This window comes from Aulonocara sp. 'chitande type north' Nkhata Bay, linkage group LG4 (genome assembly GCF_057382095.1).
Source record: "Aulonocara sp. 'chitande type north' Nkhata Bay isolate Kocher_YH1m ecotype deep benthic linkage group LG4, A_spYH_male_GT1.1, whole genome shotgun sequence".
Lineage (NCBI taxonomy): Eukaryota > Metazoa > Chordata > Actinopteri > Cichliformes > Cichlidae > Aulonocara > Aulonocara sp. 'chitande type north' Nkhata Bay.
This window is the reverse complement of record NC_141347.1, coordinates 13022073-13038490: the sequence shown is the minus strand read 5'-3', so window position 1 is coordinate 13038490 and position 16418 is coordinate 13022073. Positions and strand designations below refer to the sequence as shown.

At 41.9% G+C, this 16418-nt stretch overlaps 2 protein-coding genes and 1 non-coding gene across 4 annotated transcripts; 1 reads left to right on the top strand and 2 right to left on the bottom strand.

The window, feature by feature from the left end:
* Positions 1-10: 10 nt before the first annotated feature.
* fam234b (family with sequence similarity 234 member B) lies at positions 11-7176 on the bottom strand. The gene is made up of 13 exons (XM_086288512.1): positions 7066-7176; positions 5137-5685; positions 4689-4793; positions 3900-4067; positions 3683-3798; positions 3340-3490; positions 2378-2519; positions 2007-2207; positions 1556-1634; positions 1263-1430; positions 1007-1127; positions 684-904; positions 11-600 (listed from the first exon to the last, which is right to left on the bottom strand). Exons 1-13 carry the CDS (start codon positions 7100-7102, stop codon positions 532-534), a joined length of 2127 nt encoding a protein of 708 aa, XP_086144638.1. The 5' UTR covers positions 7103-7176; the 3' UTR covers positions 11-531.
* A 381-nt stretch (positions 7177-7557) lies between these two features.
* On the bottom strand, positions 7558-7711 carry LOC147332107 (U12 minor spliceosomal RNA). The gene has a single exon (XR_015128957.1). It is a non-coding gene; the product is annotated as a U12 minor spliceosomal RNA (small nuclear RNA).
* A 290-nt stretch (positions 7712-8001) lies between these two features.
* On the top strand, positions 8002-16318 carry poldip3 (polymerase (DNA-directed), delta interacting protein 3). Of its 2 annotated transcripts, none has more exons than XM_086288509.1 (10): positions 8002-8254; positions 8859-8959; positions 9045-9472; positions 9559-9603; positions 9709-9786; positions 9907-10126; positions 11627-11706; positions 11835-11964; positions 14038-14104; positions 15106-16318. In XM_086288509.1, exons 1-10 carry the CDS (start codon positions 8187-8189, stop codon positions 15320-15322), a joined length of 1434 nt encoding a protein of 477 aa, XP_086144635.1. In that variant the 5' UTR covers positions 8002-8186; the 3' UTR covers positions 15323-16318. The 2 variants fall into 2 exon arrangements, with proteins under 2 accessions (XP_086144635.1, XP_086144634.1); XM_086288508.1 differs by having other exon boundaries at positions 8003-8254; positions 9907-10131; positions 11629-11706.
* The last annotated feature ends 100 nt before the right edge of the window (positions 16319-16418 follow it).

The following is a 16418-nucleotide window of genomic DNA, read 5'->3' as shown; positions in this document are numbered from 1 at the left end:
ACACGGAGGCTATACATTGCGCTTTACTTTGTCTTGCAGCTTACATTTAAATATCATAATCCTTAGCAAACAGCGGTTCATTCATCTTAAAAAGTTCAGACGGCAAAAAGGCAAATCAATAAATTACTGTACAGCATTAAATATTTACAGAATTCTTATACTAACTAAAACATCAAGGAGCAGAAGAACAGTAATCATGACAAAATGCATTGAAATAGTGGACCGTACCACACAGTAGATACTGGAATTACGAGAGATGCATGCTAGACATGCACTGTTCAAGTGTTAAGTTACTCCGCTGTTGTCAAGTGAAGAAACAACCAGGTAAAGATCAGACTTCCTAAATGTGACTTAAATTATTTAAAGAAAGTTTCAATTTAAAAAAACAAAACAAAAACAGATGTCTTTCTCAAGTACCAGAAATGAAATTTGACTTTTGTTTGAATCAAACGTGATGTAAACAGCTTCGTGGATGAACTGCCATCATCGCCCCGGTGCAGAGTCATCCGCAGCTTTTCGTCCCTTTCATCCTTACTCAAGTCCTTGTGGCTGTACCGCGTACTTGTGAGGCAGGGTCGTGGTAGCAGAGCTGGCTCCTCGCTACAGAGTTGAGAGAGATTCACTCATCAAAATTAGCGACACTCCAGATCTGACTGTCCGCACCCTGCGATTCCCTTTCTCACCTGATGTCTGAAGGTCAGATGTCTGAAGAACTTGCTGACCTCACCGGGTTTAAGGGCTCCCGCGGTCTTGCTGCCATCTCCTATCCACACAGTTTGCCCTTTGGTGATAGCAGCTCTGAGGCTCACACACTTGACTATGTAAGTGCTGGGGACAGAGTTGGGCATGGTACTGGAGGACACTGTGATGTAGGATGCGTCTTTCTGATGGTTTTGGTAGCGCACTATCAGTGAGGAAGAGTGGTCATTCATTAAAAAAAGTACAGAGTACAGTACAGAGAGAGGCTCTGTTCTATGTTTCTTTTTAAAGGCACGGTGGCGATTACCTGCAGATGTGACTGCTGTGTCTGTGGTACTGGCGAGCTCCAGCAGAACTGTGGGATATGTAGGATGGAGCAGGTAGAGCTTTCGAATGAGAGGCTCTGCCACGGCAACACCCGGCGACACCTATAAACAGCCGGAGAGCACATTTAGCACAAAAGACTCCTTAACAGAGTCGAGCACAATGGAGTAAAATGATCACAGAGGGCTCCTCTTCCTGGGTTCTCATTAACCTAGCAATTCTATCTGAGGAAGACTTACGGTTGTCTTGGTAACATTCTTCTGTGCTTTGATTGGATCGCTGGCCCAGAACAGGAAAGCGGATTGGCCCGTGGACGTGGAGATTGCAGAAGTTTCTATACGAAGATGGGGACACACGAACTCGGCGGCCCACAAACGGGTCCCATTCGCCCCATCGATGATTAATGTCTGAAAGACAAAGAAGAGGAGGAAAAACCACCAGTAAGATCGGAGCAGATGTTACATGTCAGCAAAGTAATTTCAGCCCTGAGGGGGAAAAAAGCATGAAAGAACCTTTGGTTTGTTTGTTTTACCTTCATGACTCCGTTTGATGAATGCTGAATGAAAAGATCGAGGATTCCATCGCTATTGAAGTGTCCTGCCACTGGTTGACTGTGACATACAAATAAGTATTTTAGGAACGCATATTTTTCTAGTTTTCCAAAGGATGGGACAGATGTTTTGGTGGAATGTGATTTTTTTTAAAAAACAACAACAAAGATCGGGGCATGCAGCTAAAATGAAGTCAGGGAAACCATATCTGACTGAGTGCTCTTCTCTCTAATGATTTTGCATTAATCACACGATTACCACACAGAAAGTTGCTAAAACAACAGTTACATGAACTATTGAAAACTTCAGACCACCTCATGGCAATAGTAAGGCGCCCCTCGCCAAAATATAATTTTCAAGCACATCAGTTTGTTCAAACCTCACCACCCTCAAGTGGTTGCTGCAGGGGGGAAAAAATAAACAGGACTGTACCTTTGACTGGAAGCTGTTTTGTAGGTCCATTTCTTTCGCAAATTCTTCTGCCGGAGCAGTAACTGTACGCTGCCTCCATACACCAGCACCCAGTCACTTCTGGTGGAGTTCAGGTTCGAAGCGGTGTCCAGGTTGTTGTGGTTTCTGCCAAAACCAGCCACAAGAGGGAGCAGGAACCTGGCCTGGTCATGGTCACGTGGGCTAGAAAGGACACAACAAAGATCTGATTATGACTTATTTTAGACAAAAACATATATCTAGTAATCTGCTTTCTACTTTAGTGCCAGCTGGTTAAATGTATTTGGTATTTAACAAACAAAGAAGAGTTTGCACATTGAAAACAGATCTATGCATCAATAGCAGACACCCACCTGTAAATTTGTATGATGGAAGAGAAATTGTCCTTCTTCATGCCCTCCCACCCTGAATCCTTCTTTCGAAGCGCCTGAGTTTCGGGCAGTTTTCCAGTAGCCTGAAAGTAGATGTCTCGCAGGGAGACGGCCTTCACATTACCTAAGGGAACACACGATGACACAAAGTCCTGTGAAACCACCATTAAAATAACTTCAAGGGTCACTTCAATAGTTCTTAAATGAGCTCCTCAGAATCAGTTGTTGTTGTTCAATAACTTTAGTATATTTAATGAAAATATGCTTAATTTTATCTGATTATTTTCCCAGTTAGAAAGCTGTGAATGTCCTTCAAGAAGCCCGGAGAACTATTCCTGACGACTACTTAATGAAATCATAAGAAATCTGCCTAAGACAGATCAGGCTGTGTTGTAGAATAAAGGTGGTCATACCAAATTTTGACTTTCAAGCTGGTTAGAAAACTGTGTTTGCCTAATACAGGATTTCTGTGTGTTTGCACCTGTTTCCCATTTTGCTAGAAAAATATTATAATATGTGTCGTTATAATCAAAACTCTTGCAATATGAGCACACAGAAAAGCTCATGGGGTGATTCTTTTTGGAGCAATCTTTAAGTATTTAAGCAGTTAACCTCATGGTAGTGAATCTAAAAGAAGGAATGAAAGAATAGGAAAGAAAAATATTCCGCTCTTCTCCCCTCTGCTCTTCTTCCCTTTTCTGGGAGGCAGTGGAGAGGTAGAGCGTACAGCTTGATCCGGCGGAGAGGTGTTGGAAGCCAGATCGGGTCCCCCCTTCATTGCAAGGGGGGACCCGATCTGCCTTTCGTTGAGGCACACAACAATGTGTGCCGCTAGTAAAGTTTCTGAGCTGCTTTTCCTCATAACAGCCACCCCCCAAGCTTTTCTCCATTTAAAGCAGCATTGTCAGGGATTGTAACATCTAGTCCTTTTACTGAAACGTCACCTAGACCAAACAGGATGTAGTATACTCCTTGTTGTGTCTCATATAGCCAGGGACCAATCAGCGTCCCTTGGGCTGTGACATTGAAAGGCACAGCACGTCCGAGTAACGCTCCCGTCTCTCCAGAGATCAAAGTCAGAGAGAGATCGAATTTCTGAAAATACACAAAGCAGCAAAAAATAAATAAAAATACAAGCAAACTGTAAATTCTTCAGCTCGTAATGATTGTTAAATGAATTAGAATGAATGAATTGTGCTTACGTGAACACTACAAAAAAAAATAATGCTCTGCAAACTGTAACATGCATCAATATAGCACATGAAGAAATAAGGGAGGCTGGCATACATCATCCGCTGGCAGGGTGGCTACAAGCAGATCTGGGTGTGAGTCGCCCTGGAGGTCTGGAAGTAACACTGCCTGAGATTCAATGCTCTTAATTGATGATGACCACAGCTTATTTCCTGTGGAGGGAAAGGAAATATCTTTGAATGCTTAGAAATGAATACTTGCAGTTGATTAATTTTATTTACTTCTGCACAGCTGGGACAGCACTGAGTCCGACCTGTGGTGCCGTTGACAGCCATGATGTAGGATTTGCAGATGAGGAGGCACACGGGCGACGGCACGGTGCTGTACTGCAGACCACACTGGATGTACATCACAGCCTCTGACATGACTTTTTTCCACAGCACCTTGCCGCTGACGGCAGACAGGGCCACTGCACTGTAAACTGGGATGAAGCGCATACACCATGTGTAAATATCAAAGAGGTTACAGAGAGAGAAAGCACACAGAGTCATCTTCAATGACTTTTTGCTGCCAGTGGTAGTGGATCACTGCACAAATTGTATGGAATAATGAAGGACTACATCCAAATTCTTCAACATCACCTCAAATCAACAGCTAGACGGCTGAAACTCAAATGCAGTTCAGTGTTCCAAGAGGTCAATGATCCCAAACACACATCAAAACCAGTTTTGAAATGGATAAAACAGGTTAACATTAGGCTTCTGAACCTCAAATCTACTATCGACTACACTTAAAAACCCGGGTCCATGGTTGGAAACCAACCAATTTAAAGGAACTCCACCAGTTCTGCAGAAGCCAATCAGAATGAAGCCAGAAGCAAAATAAATATACACTTGTGCACACGGTTCTTTTTTTTTTTTAAAGTAATTAAAGATGTGTGCTGTACAATTATTCCAGCCTGGAAAAAGAAGAGTTCAAAGAAACCACTGAAAGCCCAAAATTACCATGACACAAATGCTCATGATGAGTAAGTAAACTTCTGATCACAGCTGTGGATGGGTACCGGCATGAGGCTGCAAAGATATTTACATATCGCACATACTTTGTGTGGTGTGGGTCTCATTGGTCGATTCGGTAACACCCAAGAACACATCCTCCACTGAATCACCATCAACATCCCACAGTGCCAGCGCGGGTGGCGTGACACCTAAAAAGAAAAAAACATGAACACCACCCACTAACAGAAGCAATGTTTCATGTGTAAACAGAGCATGTGATGGGTAGAAAGATGTTTCACAAGCCTGTGTAATGACAGGTGGAAAATTACAGGGTTAGGCACTTTGTCTAGCCTCGACGACTCCTGAGTAAGCCTTATTATCGTGGCACCACTCACTTTAGATATCAGCAGAGGAGAGCGAGTTCTTATCAAGCACTGGCTGTTTATTTTTCCTAGTTTACTCTGGAGCTAACTACAGGCCTACTAATCTGTATGCTATGTTACATGATGGGCATTAATAAAAGAGTCCCTAAATGTGCATTAATGTTCTTACCTCCTGTCCCTCCCAGTGCTTTCTCCCACTGCAGCCTCTTTTCCAGGTCTCCCTTCTGGCATGGAATCAGGAACGCACAGAGCAACACAACCACTGTGGCACACACCAGAGGCACCAGAAAAAACGCACTTCGGATAGCGTTCTTCACCCTCAGCCTTTTTTGTTCATCAGAACTGTGAAGCCCTAGCCCAGCACCCCCCATTGCTCCAGGGCCCCCTCTGTCCTCCCTCTTCCTCTCTCCGTCCGAGTCCCTGTGGCTCCAGTACTGCACTCCCTTCATGTCATTCCTGTCCTGCCTGGATTTGCTGGGGAGTCGCTCCCTCCACTCGTCCTCCTCTTCGTCCTCGTCCTCGTCTTGCACCCCGTCTTCCGCGCCGACAAGTCTTCCAGATCGGCCGCCGCGCAGCTTGGAAGACCCCGTGCCCAGGCAGCTATCCCTGCCGAGACCATTTCGGGGGTAGTTGAGCACAAGGTCATCCTCTTCGCTCTCGTCATCACTATCTGCTTGGGTGAGAGGGTCATACTCCCCGAGCTCCGAGCCCTTCTTCCCTGCAAAGACACACAGAAACTGCTCATTAGGAGTACACTGGTTTGAACATGACAGACAGATTCAGACAAATGCTACAAAACTGAACAGACAGCTCTTCACAGTACAAAAGAATAATGACCCAAAGCAAACTGCGAAAGCAACCCGAGTTTCTCAACACAAACAAATTAGATATTATTCAATAGCGGAGTCAGTCACCTGATCTAAACACAATGAAGCACCTATAGAGGAGCTAACAAAACTGAAATCAGAGACCCACAAAACAAGCAGCGACCAAACGTGGCTGCAGTAAAGGCACGACAGAGCATCTCAAGGGAGAAAACACAGCATTTTGTGACGTCAGTGGGTTTTAGACCTCAGGCAAATAGTGACTACAAAGGATTTTCATGCAAGTATTAAAAACTATACTTATATTTAAACGTTAATTTAATATATAATATACAATAATTTTGAGCCTCTGATGTTTGATTACACCACTTTACTACCATACTGTAGAGGTGGGCAGAGGCAAAACTAGAAAAATAGTGGATCTAACGCATCCACTTAACACACTGGTTACTGCTACAACTACACGTTTCTTTTCCAGCTATTTATTTATGAGTGACTTATGTATATATATATATATGTATATATTGTACTATTCTTAGTTAGCGTATTGTCTGTCTTGTCTTAATGTTGGTTTATAATGGAGCACTGTAACAAAAAACAATTTCCCCCAGGGATCAATAAAGTATTCTGATTCCTGTATTTTGAGGCATTTTTTTGATTGTAGCCCCCCTATTGCACAATAACACACTTAAAACAACAATAAAAAATAAAAATAGTAATAACACGATGACGTTAGCTTGGTTATTTTATTTCATCAATGCTTGTCAGCATTTTTTTTTCACATTACAGATTTCTTTAATTAAATAGAAATACCATTAGAAGAAAGAATGGAAAGAAGAACAGAATAGAATAGAAATAGTATTACCGTAATACAGGCAATGATGGGCATCACTGTTTCCAGTAGGATATTGTCGCCAGGTCTGAGCTTGTATTATGTATTTGTCATGATTTTTTTTTAATGGTGAACTGTCTAACAGCAGGTTGTTAACATTAGCGAGCAGCGCCGTCAACGTGCCGCTCTGACGCTGCACTACACAAACAGAAAAACTGCGGCCATCTGATTTGACTAGGATTAAAAAAATGGCACGAGAAATTGGCAGAGATAAAACGGAAAACCTGACAACTGCGTATGACAAGCCAGTAAAATCAAATGACTTCGCTACATTGAGAAGGCTGAGAAGCGAAATGGGAGAGCACAGACTATCAATGAAGCTAAGCTCCGTTACGTCTGCACATTGGTCTGATAAATAATACAAATCAGTGCGGCATCTTACCGGGCAGTTTGAGGGCACGGGACAGCGCTGCAGCCATTTCTCCTCTAACAGAGCCGACGTGAGGTAGCAGTGATGTACGAACCCACAGACCCACCGAACCAACAGTTTGGCTTTGCGCCAGACCATTTGCATCATGGGACTTGTAGTTTATGAGGAACTCTTGTTTTGCGACGTCTGTAACCGTACATATATATTTATAAACAGTGTAAAAACATCATGGACATTGACTACATGCTAAATTTGAAATCATCACATCATTTTTGAACGATATAATTACCCTATAGATGATACATGAAGTAAATATTTATGCGGCATATTTATTTGCTATATTTCGCAATATCGTTGTGTTCTTTTGCACTTTGGAACTTGGGGCATGCTCCCCCACGATGTAATTACCATACCTAACACTCCAATTACAAGTTTATTACCTTCGGTAATATATGTATGTTAGTGGAGGACAGCAGCTTTTTATTTTGACAGTGTTTGGGACTCGGGGAAGGTCCTTGTCCCACGAGGCATCTCGCAAAGTAGGCGAGTCACCTCAGCAGGCAGACCTGTGCCCTTTCAAAAATTAATCTCGTTAATTGTACGAGGACACGGGCGTCACCCCGCGTCGTTATTTTCCTTACTCATCAGTTTAAGGCATGACCCAACTACGGTGGAGGACGGGCATAGACCACGTACACAGGCACTCTCTATTATGGTTTCAAATATAAGTTTCCTCCATTGCGTTTTTTTAGTTTCTGTCGAATTGTCTTATTTCCGTGAGTAAAGAAACGATCGATTAGCCAGATTCTGACCCTTTTAATAGTTATATGCAATGTTTATGTCGTAAAATCGCTGCGCTATGTGACACAAAGGATCATGGGTATGCAGGTATGCGCGCTATTCGTATTTCGTCAAGACTAATCGATCACAGATTTATTACGGTAGCAACACGGTCGTGTTTTAATTGTCTTTGTGTGTATTTCGAAGACGACAACGTTAGCTATTTCGAATCTTCTATAAAATATCATAATTCTTCAAATAGCCATTTTGGATTTTGGCCCAAATCAGTTCCCGTAGTCATAGCCCCCAAGAAATCTCAGGCGCGCACGCGCTTTTGGAAAGTGTGTGAGAAAATGGCAGACGTCTCTCTGGATGAAGTTATACGACAGCGCCGTATTAACGTCAAAGCTGCAGCGAAAAGGTATTTTTTGAGTGTGGGGAGACTGGTGCATGTGTGTTTATTAAGGATTTCGAAACTTGTAGTAACATTTCTAAGCGCATATCGAAAACTTAGTGCTGCTTGTAGCTACTCGACAGTCGTAAGCTAACGTTAGCATGTTACAGCTAGCAGCGATTACGGGCTGAAAGCTAGTCTAATAGTGGCTTCAACAAACTGTAGGCCTTCACATTTGAAGCCATTCATATTGGAGACAAAGAAAACGCAGTTTAATCTCGGAACCACTCTCCGCTTAACTAAACAGATTTCTTTGTTTAAGTCTTTAAATTGCTCGTCTCTTTCAGCATTTTGTTTGTAGCTTCACTCGTCAGGCTTGGCTAACTAGCACGCTAGTGCTTTTGTTGGCAACAAATCGTAGTTTTGTCCTCACGTAATGAACAAATGTGGTAGCTGGAATGGGTAAAATTTTCCATAATTTTCAATAATCCATAAGTTTCCATAATCATCTGAGAAAAAAAATCATATTCAATGTGTTTCTAGAAGTGATTGTAACGTGGAAGGTATCGCCCTAATGCATGTTGTTGTGTTTGTGTTGTTGTTGAACCTAATGAAACCTTGTTTTTCTCAGGCCAGCGTTTGGACGAGGTTCAGGAGGAGATGGGAAAAGTTTTGATGCCAGACAGAAGATTGGAGTTAATGATGTGAGACAGAGGCTTGGAGGAGGCACAGGTAAAGTCCAGCAGATCAGTGGGTGTAAATGTTACTTTGTAATGAGCAAAGTCATTGTCTTAAAACTCTCAATTTCTCCCCTTAGGTTTTCAAGTAAAAGATGCCAGAGAGAAGCTGGGGCAGAAAGATGCTCGTTTCAAAATCCGTGGCAGGGGAGGAGCAGGAGTGGTGCAAGATGCACGTCAGATGATCAACTCACGCAAGCAGGGACAGAGTCAGTTCACCGTCTCTGCACCGACCACACTAAAGACAGCAGTAACACAACATTTACAGAGCCAGACGCTTGTGCCGCAGATACAGATACACACCAACAACAATCTTGCTGGTGTGAATACAAGGCAGTTTGGTTCTAATGCACAAGGACCGAGTCTGAAGGCCAGTGCAGTACCACAGCTGAGCAATAATGCAAGAATGATGGATGCTCGTGATAGGCTGAGCCTCAAGAGGAGCATTGGAGGGACACAGACACAAGCAGCAGTTGCACCACCTTTAAAGATAACTAAGACCATCCAGGTGAGAATAAATAAATCAGGCTTGTATGCTTGTAGAAATATACAGTCAGAACTTCCTTAAGTAATGTATTATGTTTCTTTTTCCAGCAACGTCCAGTAGGGATGTTAGGAGGAATACGTGCCGCTACACAGGTAGATTAGTTTCTCTTGACATATTTAAATGTAACAGGACATTTATGAGCCCATTTCTAAAGGTTTAAGATATCATACTAAAAGGATTACTTTGTTTTTCTACAGCCTACTCTAAATGAGCATGATGACGCCCCGAATAAACAGTTAAAGATCACAACTGCAAACAATTTGTTACAATCTCGGGTAAGATGTTTCTCTGTGACAAGGCTACATGTGGGCCTTTATACAGAAACTTCAGCGTGTCTGCTGTGCGTACCTACATGAACTAGAGTGTTATCTATCTTGTCTCTTTTTTTCACACAGCCTGGTACAGCAGGCTCAGCTTTCTCCATGTCAGCCCCCATCACCAAGGTGGTTAAGAATGATGCTTACACGGCCCCACGGCCCGCTGTTCCTGTGGCTTCTCCTCGGCCCACTACCAGCCTGGCTGCCACTCGGTCTTCAGCTGCAGCCTTACAGCCAGTCTCTAGGACTCTTCAGCAAAGCACAGCAGAAACCAGTGCAACAGCTCCTCCTCCTCCTCCTCAGGTAAATCCATTCATTTTTATCTGCAGCTCAGTGTGTGTTCTTTCAAATTGTGCTCATATAACTTGTGTTATTATGGTTTTTATTATTATAATTGGTCTTTTGGCTTGATGCAGCAAGTCAGACAAGTTTCTAATATAACAACTGCATCATGCCCCAGACAAAGGAAAATAATTGATTTCCTTTAATTGCTTTATATATAGCTGGGATGTGTGACATATAGTATTGTCACAACACTAGAATTTGAAACTCGATACTGATACCTCCCATTTTCAATACAACATCAAATATTTTGGCCATTTGCCCATAGTGCTACAACAGCAGTCCTGGCAATAAGGTCTTTTTTTTTTTTTTTTTGCAAAGTTAACGTCTTACCAGCCGGCTCACAGCTGGCTACAAAAAAAATAACAAACACATTTTAATAAATTATTGTAAAAGTAGAAAAGCTATTTTATCATATTGTCCACATCTGCCATTTCTTCCCTGTTCACACTGCTCTGCCTCAGTCTGCAGCCCTTCTTCTCCTCAGCTCTGCTCTTCAGGCCCGTCTGATTCTGCTGCTCTGAATTTTACTCTTTATTTTACTCAGATTAGTTCTCCACACTCTGGACTGACATCAAATTCGGAAATGCGAGCTTTACTGATCTCTGAAATTCCTCTTGAAGTGTTATTCAGTGTTAACTACTTCAGCTGTTAGTGAAGGGAGTAGCTGTGTGTCTGTCTGCACCTGTGCTGTGGGATCTTAAATCTTAATTTGATATTTTTAATATCGATTAATACCCAAGTATTGATTTTTATTTGACAATATTAAAAATAACTAGCGTAATTTTAAGATAAAAAATTTAAATCTTCAAGATAACAAATAACTAATGTTGTAACAAAAATGTAGTGGAATATAGACTATGGCCACTTTTAGAAACAGTCCCGCATCCTGCAGAAATTATGCCGACAGTCAAAGGCAACAGCTGCTGTCAGTCTGCAGCTACATTTCTGCCACATTTCAAGATCTGCCAGCAGCCTGTCTTCATACAGACCCTTTAATTTTTACTTGCTCTTAATTCAATAAACAGCTGTCACTTTGTAAAACATTGTGGAGGTAAATCTTTTCTGTTTGTTTCATGCTTAAACTTAAACCACCGTTTAATATGTTTAAAGAACTTTGATTGGCTTTTAACTGTTATGCTCATACTATCCTTGCCTTTTTTGCCATCCATGCCACACCACAATGAACTCTTCTTACATCCGTAGATTTGCACATTTAAAGGGAAACGTGTAACGTGCAAAAGGCTAACAGGTGAAAATACTGAATGCAAGATGGAATGAAAAAAAGAAATTTTTTTTTTCTTTGGTTGTTTTTGTTTTTTAAACCTGGCTGCAGACTCTTTATCAAATAGACCCCTGCAGTGATTCTGTTACATGTATCAGTTCGATTGATATTTAATGTGTTCACACAATCTTTACATTTACTTGACTGTTTGGTTTTGTCATTTTTCATTTCAGCCTACTTTTAGTCCTTTGGAGGGGACAAAAATAACAGTGAACAACCTGCATCCCCGAGTCACTGAGGAGGACATAGTGGTGAGGAAATTGCTCTGTTTGCCTTTAACCTTTTCTTGTTTGAGATTAAAATGATGTGCAGAGTGCTGTGAGTACCGTGATGAGTCATTCAGTGTGTATTTGTAATGCCTGTCAATATTTGTCCACAGGAACTGTTCTGTGTGTGCGGTGCCTTGAAGCGAGCACGGCTGGTGAAGGTGGGCGTAGCTGAAGTGGTGTTTGTCCGTAAAGAGGACGCTGTGAGCGCATACAGGAAGTACAACAATCGCTGCTTGGACGGTGAGTGCCAAGAGCAAGGACGCACACATGAAAGTCTTCTGTTTAACATGCAGTTTAATGGCTGCTGTAGCAGCGAGATGTTTTGCGAGCATGTTATACATCATATATATAGTGTTGTGAAAACGTGTTAGACTCCTTTCTGATACCGTAGTACAGTTTTCTGGTTCGTGTCAGACTTTTCATAACGAAACCATGTCCATGGTACAGACGTAGCCCCTCGTTTAGAAATAAGGACCTCGATTTGTTTTGATTAGTCTTTCTGTTTGGATCTACCTGGTTCTGCCTCATCTTCACTGGCCGTGCTGGTATTCTCTGTGCCTGCATCCACGTGGTGACTGTAAGCGCCATTTATAGTTACTACATGTTTTTGAAGTCATTTGTTTGATGCAGATTCTGAAATTTGATGTCTGAGAATAATGTATTTCGTCGTCATCTCAGTTTATTTAGAAGGCAAAACCTCAACAGGATCTTCAGCTTTATTGTGAAAGGTTTATGTGGAAAATAAACAAGCCGACGGCGGAGCCACACGTTGGGTTTACCGTCGTTGTTGCTAACGACAACGCGTAAAAACAGTCGCTTATCTGTCTGTAATGTGGTTATTTTAAATATAGGAGAAAGAGAGAACTTTAAGAAATGAATTTAGCCATTACAGTGACCATGAAAACACTGAAAAAATACTGCAGTAAACAGTAGGGATGGGTATCGTTTAGGTTTTATCCGATACCGGTGCCAAACCGGTACTTTTGAAACGGTGCCGGTGCTTAAACGGTGCTCAAACCGGTGCTTAAAGAATGGAGAACACAAACTTTGTCCAAAAACCTCTCATGTTTAACTGTTTTCCACTTTTTCTTTGGTCATTTTAGCCTTTTTGGCCAGGGTGAAGGGAGTATCTGCCATCAAACAAGAAGACAGCTGCATGTAACTACGACGGTGTTTGCTAGTTCACCTTACATGCATTAATGTAATAACGTGGTTAGCCTACTCAACGTAAATTACACACGGACAACATTAAGCTACTCACGCAGAGAAGAACGGCTGCTGCTGCATCATCATCCGTCATCATTTCTGCTACACTGGCAGGGCTAGGGGCCAGGACTCTCCTCTTCGGGTTTTTGGGGGATGTTGCTAACTCCGGGTCCGATAACAGGCAACCCACCCGCAGTAGATGTGCTCGGTGTGAGGTCTCGCAGCAAGCTATCAAATACGGCGCATTTTTCGGCTTTTAAAAAAAACGCTATGCGTCGCCAGGTGTTTCATCGGATTTGAGGTGTTACCTCCTTTGCACAGTATCAGCTTAAAGCACTTGTTGCAGGCTGCTGAGTTTGCATCTTTTGCTGTGAAGTACAGCTAGACTTTTGACCGCTTCGCCTTGGGCATTTTTAATCTGTAGCTCTGCTCTAAAAGAACGTACGTACCTGGACCCGCCTACTATCCTCGGAAACGTAAAATGATTGGCTAGAATTCAAAGTGTATGACATCTCAGGAAAAAAAAGCACCGAAATGTGCGCTGCTTTTCGGTCTGGTTACTACCGTTTATGTCATGGCACCGGATACCGGTACCCATCCCTAGTAAACAGTTTATTTTGTGACACCAAGAAACAAATGATAGCGTAAAATGAAACGTTAGACATTTTCATATCGTCATCCGATATATATCGTTATTTCGAACAGCCCTAGGTGTTAGTGTGATGCCAAACTTCCTTCACAGTGATGTGATAGACTCATTGCCAGTTATTCCAAGTGCTTGATTGTAGTTCTTAATGCCAAGAGTGGCACAACCTGCTATTAGGTTTGCAGGGCAATAACATTTTCATATCAGGCCCCTTAGGATTGGGTAGCTTCTACGTTAGTGAACAAAGTCCTTATTTGAAAACTGCATTTTGTATTTACTCAGGTTTTCTTTGTGTGATATTCAAATTTGTTTGATCTGAAACATTCAAGTGTGGCAAACATGCAAAAACCTAAGATATCAGGAAAGGGGCAAATAGTTTTTCACAGATCTGTATGTGGTCAGGATCGTTGTGATTGGTTCATTTATGTCATCTGTTTTTTCCTTTTCTTGTCCACCCCCAGGCCAACCCATGAAGTGTAACCTTCATATTCAGGGAAATGTCATCACTTCTGATCAACCCATTCTATTGTGAGTGAGCCCTCGAGGCTTCTTTAGTTAATTTCAAATGAATCTCTACTCAATTGTGTTTGCGTGTGAGACCAGGGTTGGCTCAGACAGAGAGAGGGGACAGTATGTATAAGCGGTCCATGAAAAGGCAGTGAGTCACTGTATCCTCGTTATATGTGACCTTTTGTATAGACAAGGTATGTAGTGTGTTGGGTAAGTGAAAATCCAAATAACAGAACTGGTTAAAATGCATTACAGTGCTGATCAGCATCCTTCTACCCTTCACAGACTTCCTCTGTATAGGAAGAATCCTAAATTAAAGAAATCATTGTTTTGCATATTTTCATTGTGCCATAATCTGGCTTTTATCTACATACTAAAACCTATTAGCTATCCATTCACTGCATTCCTAAAGTAAAAAGTATTTTATTGTGGTCCTCTTGTGGTGCTGTCTAAAGTGAGCGACTCTGACTCCCGTCCCCCTTAAGGAAACTTTCTTCTGATTGGCTACCCATCATTAACAGAAGGGGTGAACATTGTGTGTGTGCGGGGCTTTTGTGCTCACAGCCAGAGCTGTGAGACTTAAATGACCGTGTTGTCCTCTTGTCCCCTTTCACTGACTTCACACAGATTCAGGAATAGAAAGAATAGTTTGAAAACAAACATTTAAAACAGTCTTTTAGCTTTGGTGACCTTAGTGGGCATATTTAATATGAACTGAGGCAAACTGTATATAAGGGAAAGCACCATAAGTCCATTTTGAGCTGGTTAGTAGCATTATTACATTGCTTTTGAAAAACAAGCTATTTGTATTTAAAGAAATGGATGTTATCAAGTTTAACTTCACACTGAAATGTAAATACCAGGTGCTGTTGCTGTGTTCTCCACTAGAGGTCAGGCATGTAACCCTTTTGGCCTAACAGCTGTCTCTTTAACTGAACTCAGTGGGAGGGGACCCCTCTGTGTTGTTTGAACCATTAAAGGACTTAAAAAATAGTAACAACTGTTTGACTTGCCCACAGGCGACTCAGCGATACTCCGGGTACAGGCAGCAGCACAAAGAAAGAAGGTCTGCCCGCCTCCTTATCACGGCCCGCCGGTCAGCGTTCCTCCTCTCAGCCCACTCCAGAGGTGGACCCCCAGACCATCCTCAAAGCTCTCTTCAAGTCCACTACACAGTCGACCTCCACCACTGAGCCTCCCAGCTCACAGGCCACTGCCTTTCGCATCAAGATATAGCCCACGTCTAAAGTGAAAACTCTGTCTGTTCATGTTAGTGCATTCTCAGTGTTCTCATTTCAAACTGTGGTGTTCACATTGACAGCAGCCAGCACACATTCTCATGAAACTAATTTTTACACATTTGATATACATGACTCCTGTGAACGTGAAATTCATCATTCATGCATCCTTGTTTGGGTTTTATCAAAAGTCACCTGTTGGTTTTGGAAACGGAGCGGGGGGAAGTTTCATATGATCTTTTAATCCGATGTAGAGGTGGAGGAGGGGTAGTACCAAATTTAATTGCAACGGGTGTTTGGGTTTTTTTTTTTGTATATTAAGTGACAGTTTGATTTAGTTTAATATATATCCCGTCATCCCGTCATTGCCGCTTGCCTCCAACTTCCAAAAGAGTAGGAGTTTAAAAAAAAAAAAACCCAGCCCAAACCCTTTGACTAATTGAGGACTGTGTGGTAGTGTTATTCTTGAGAGTTATGTAATATTTAAGGCTGAATATTCATGCAGGTGTGTTCATTTATCTTACCTGTGCTTCCCTTTGGGTTTAATGAGTGTGTATAATGCATTGGGGGAAAAATATATACAGACAAATCAAAAAACCAAACGTCTGTCATGTCTGTTTTATTAGGAAGGACAGTTTGGTTAAAATGTGGGAAGATGATTTAAATTGAGCCCAAAGTGATGCCAAAATAACTGAAAATACCTGCAAATCGGGGACTGGCGTAAGCTACATAATACCATAATAACTTCAGTAAGCTAGCTCTGAAACTGACATGTCAGTTTATTTAGTTTTAACATTCTTGTGGCATCCAGACTCGTATGCTCCGTGACTGGTTTTTGCTTGATGGTCAACATGTTTAATTCTTTCTATTATTACTCCTGATTTGTGTTGAAAGACTGTAATTTACGTTCTACTGCATTCTTGGTATGTAATGCAAGACGAGACAAAGTGGTAGGATGTATCTGAAATGTCACCATTAAATATTTAGCTTTGTAGATGATGTCTGAGACTCTTTGCTTTTCATATCATGATCTCTTTGTTGATTTATGTATCTGTGCTGTTAGGCTTTCTAAAAACAGTTCTGGACTTGTGAAT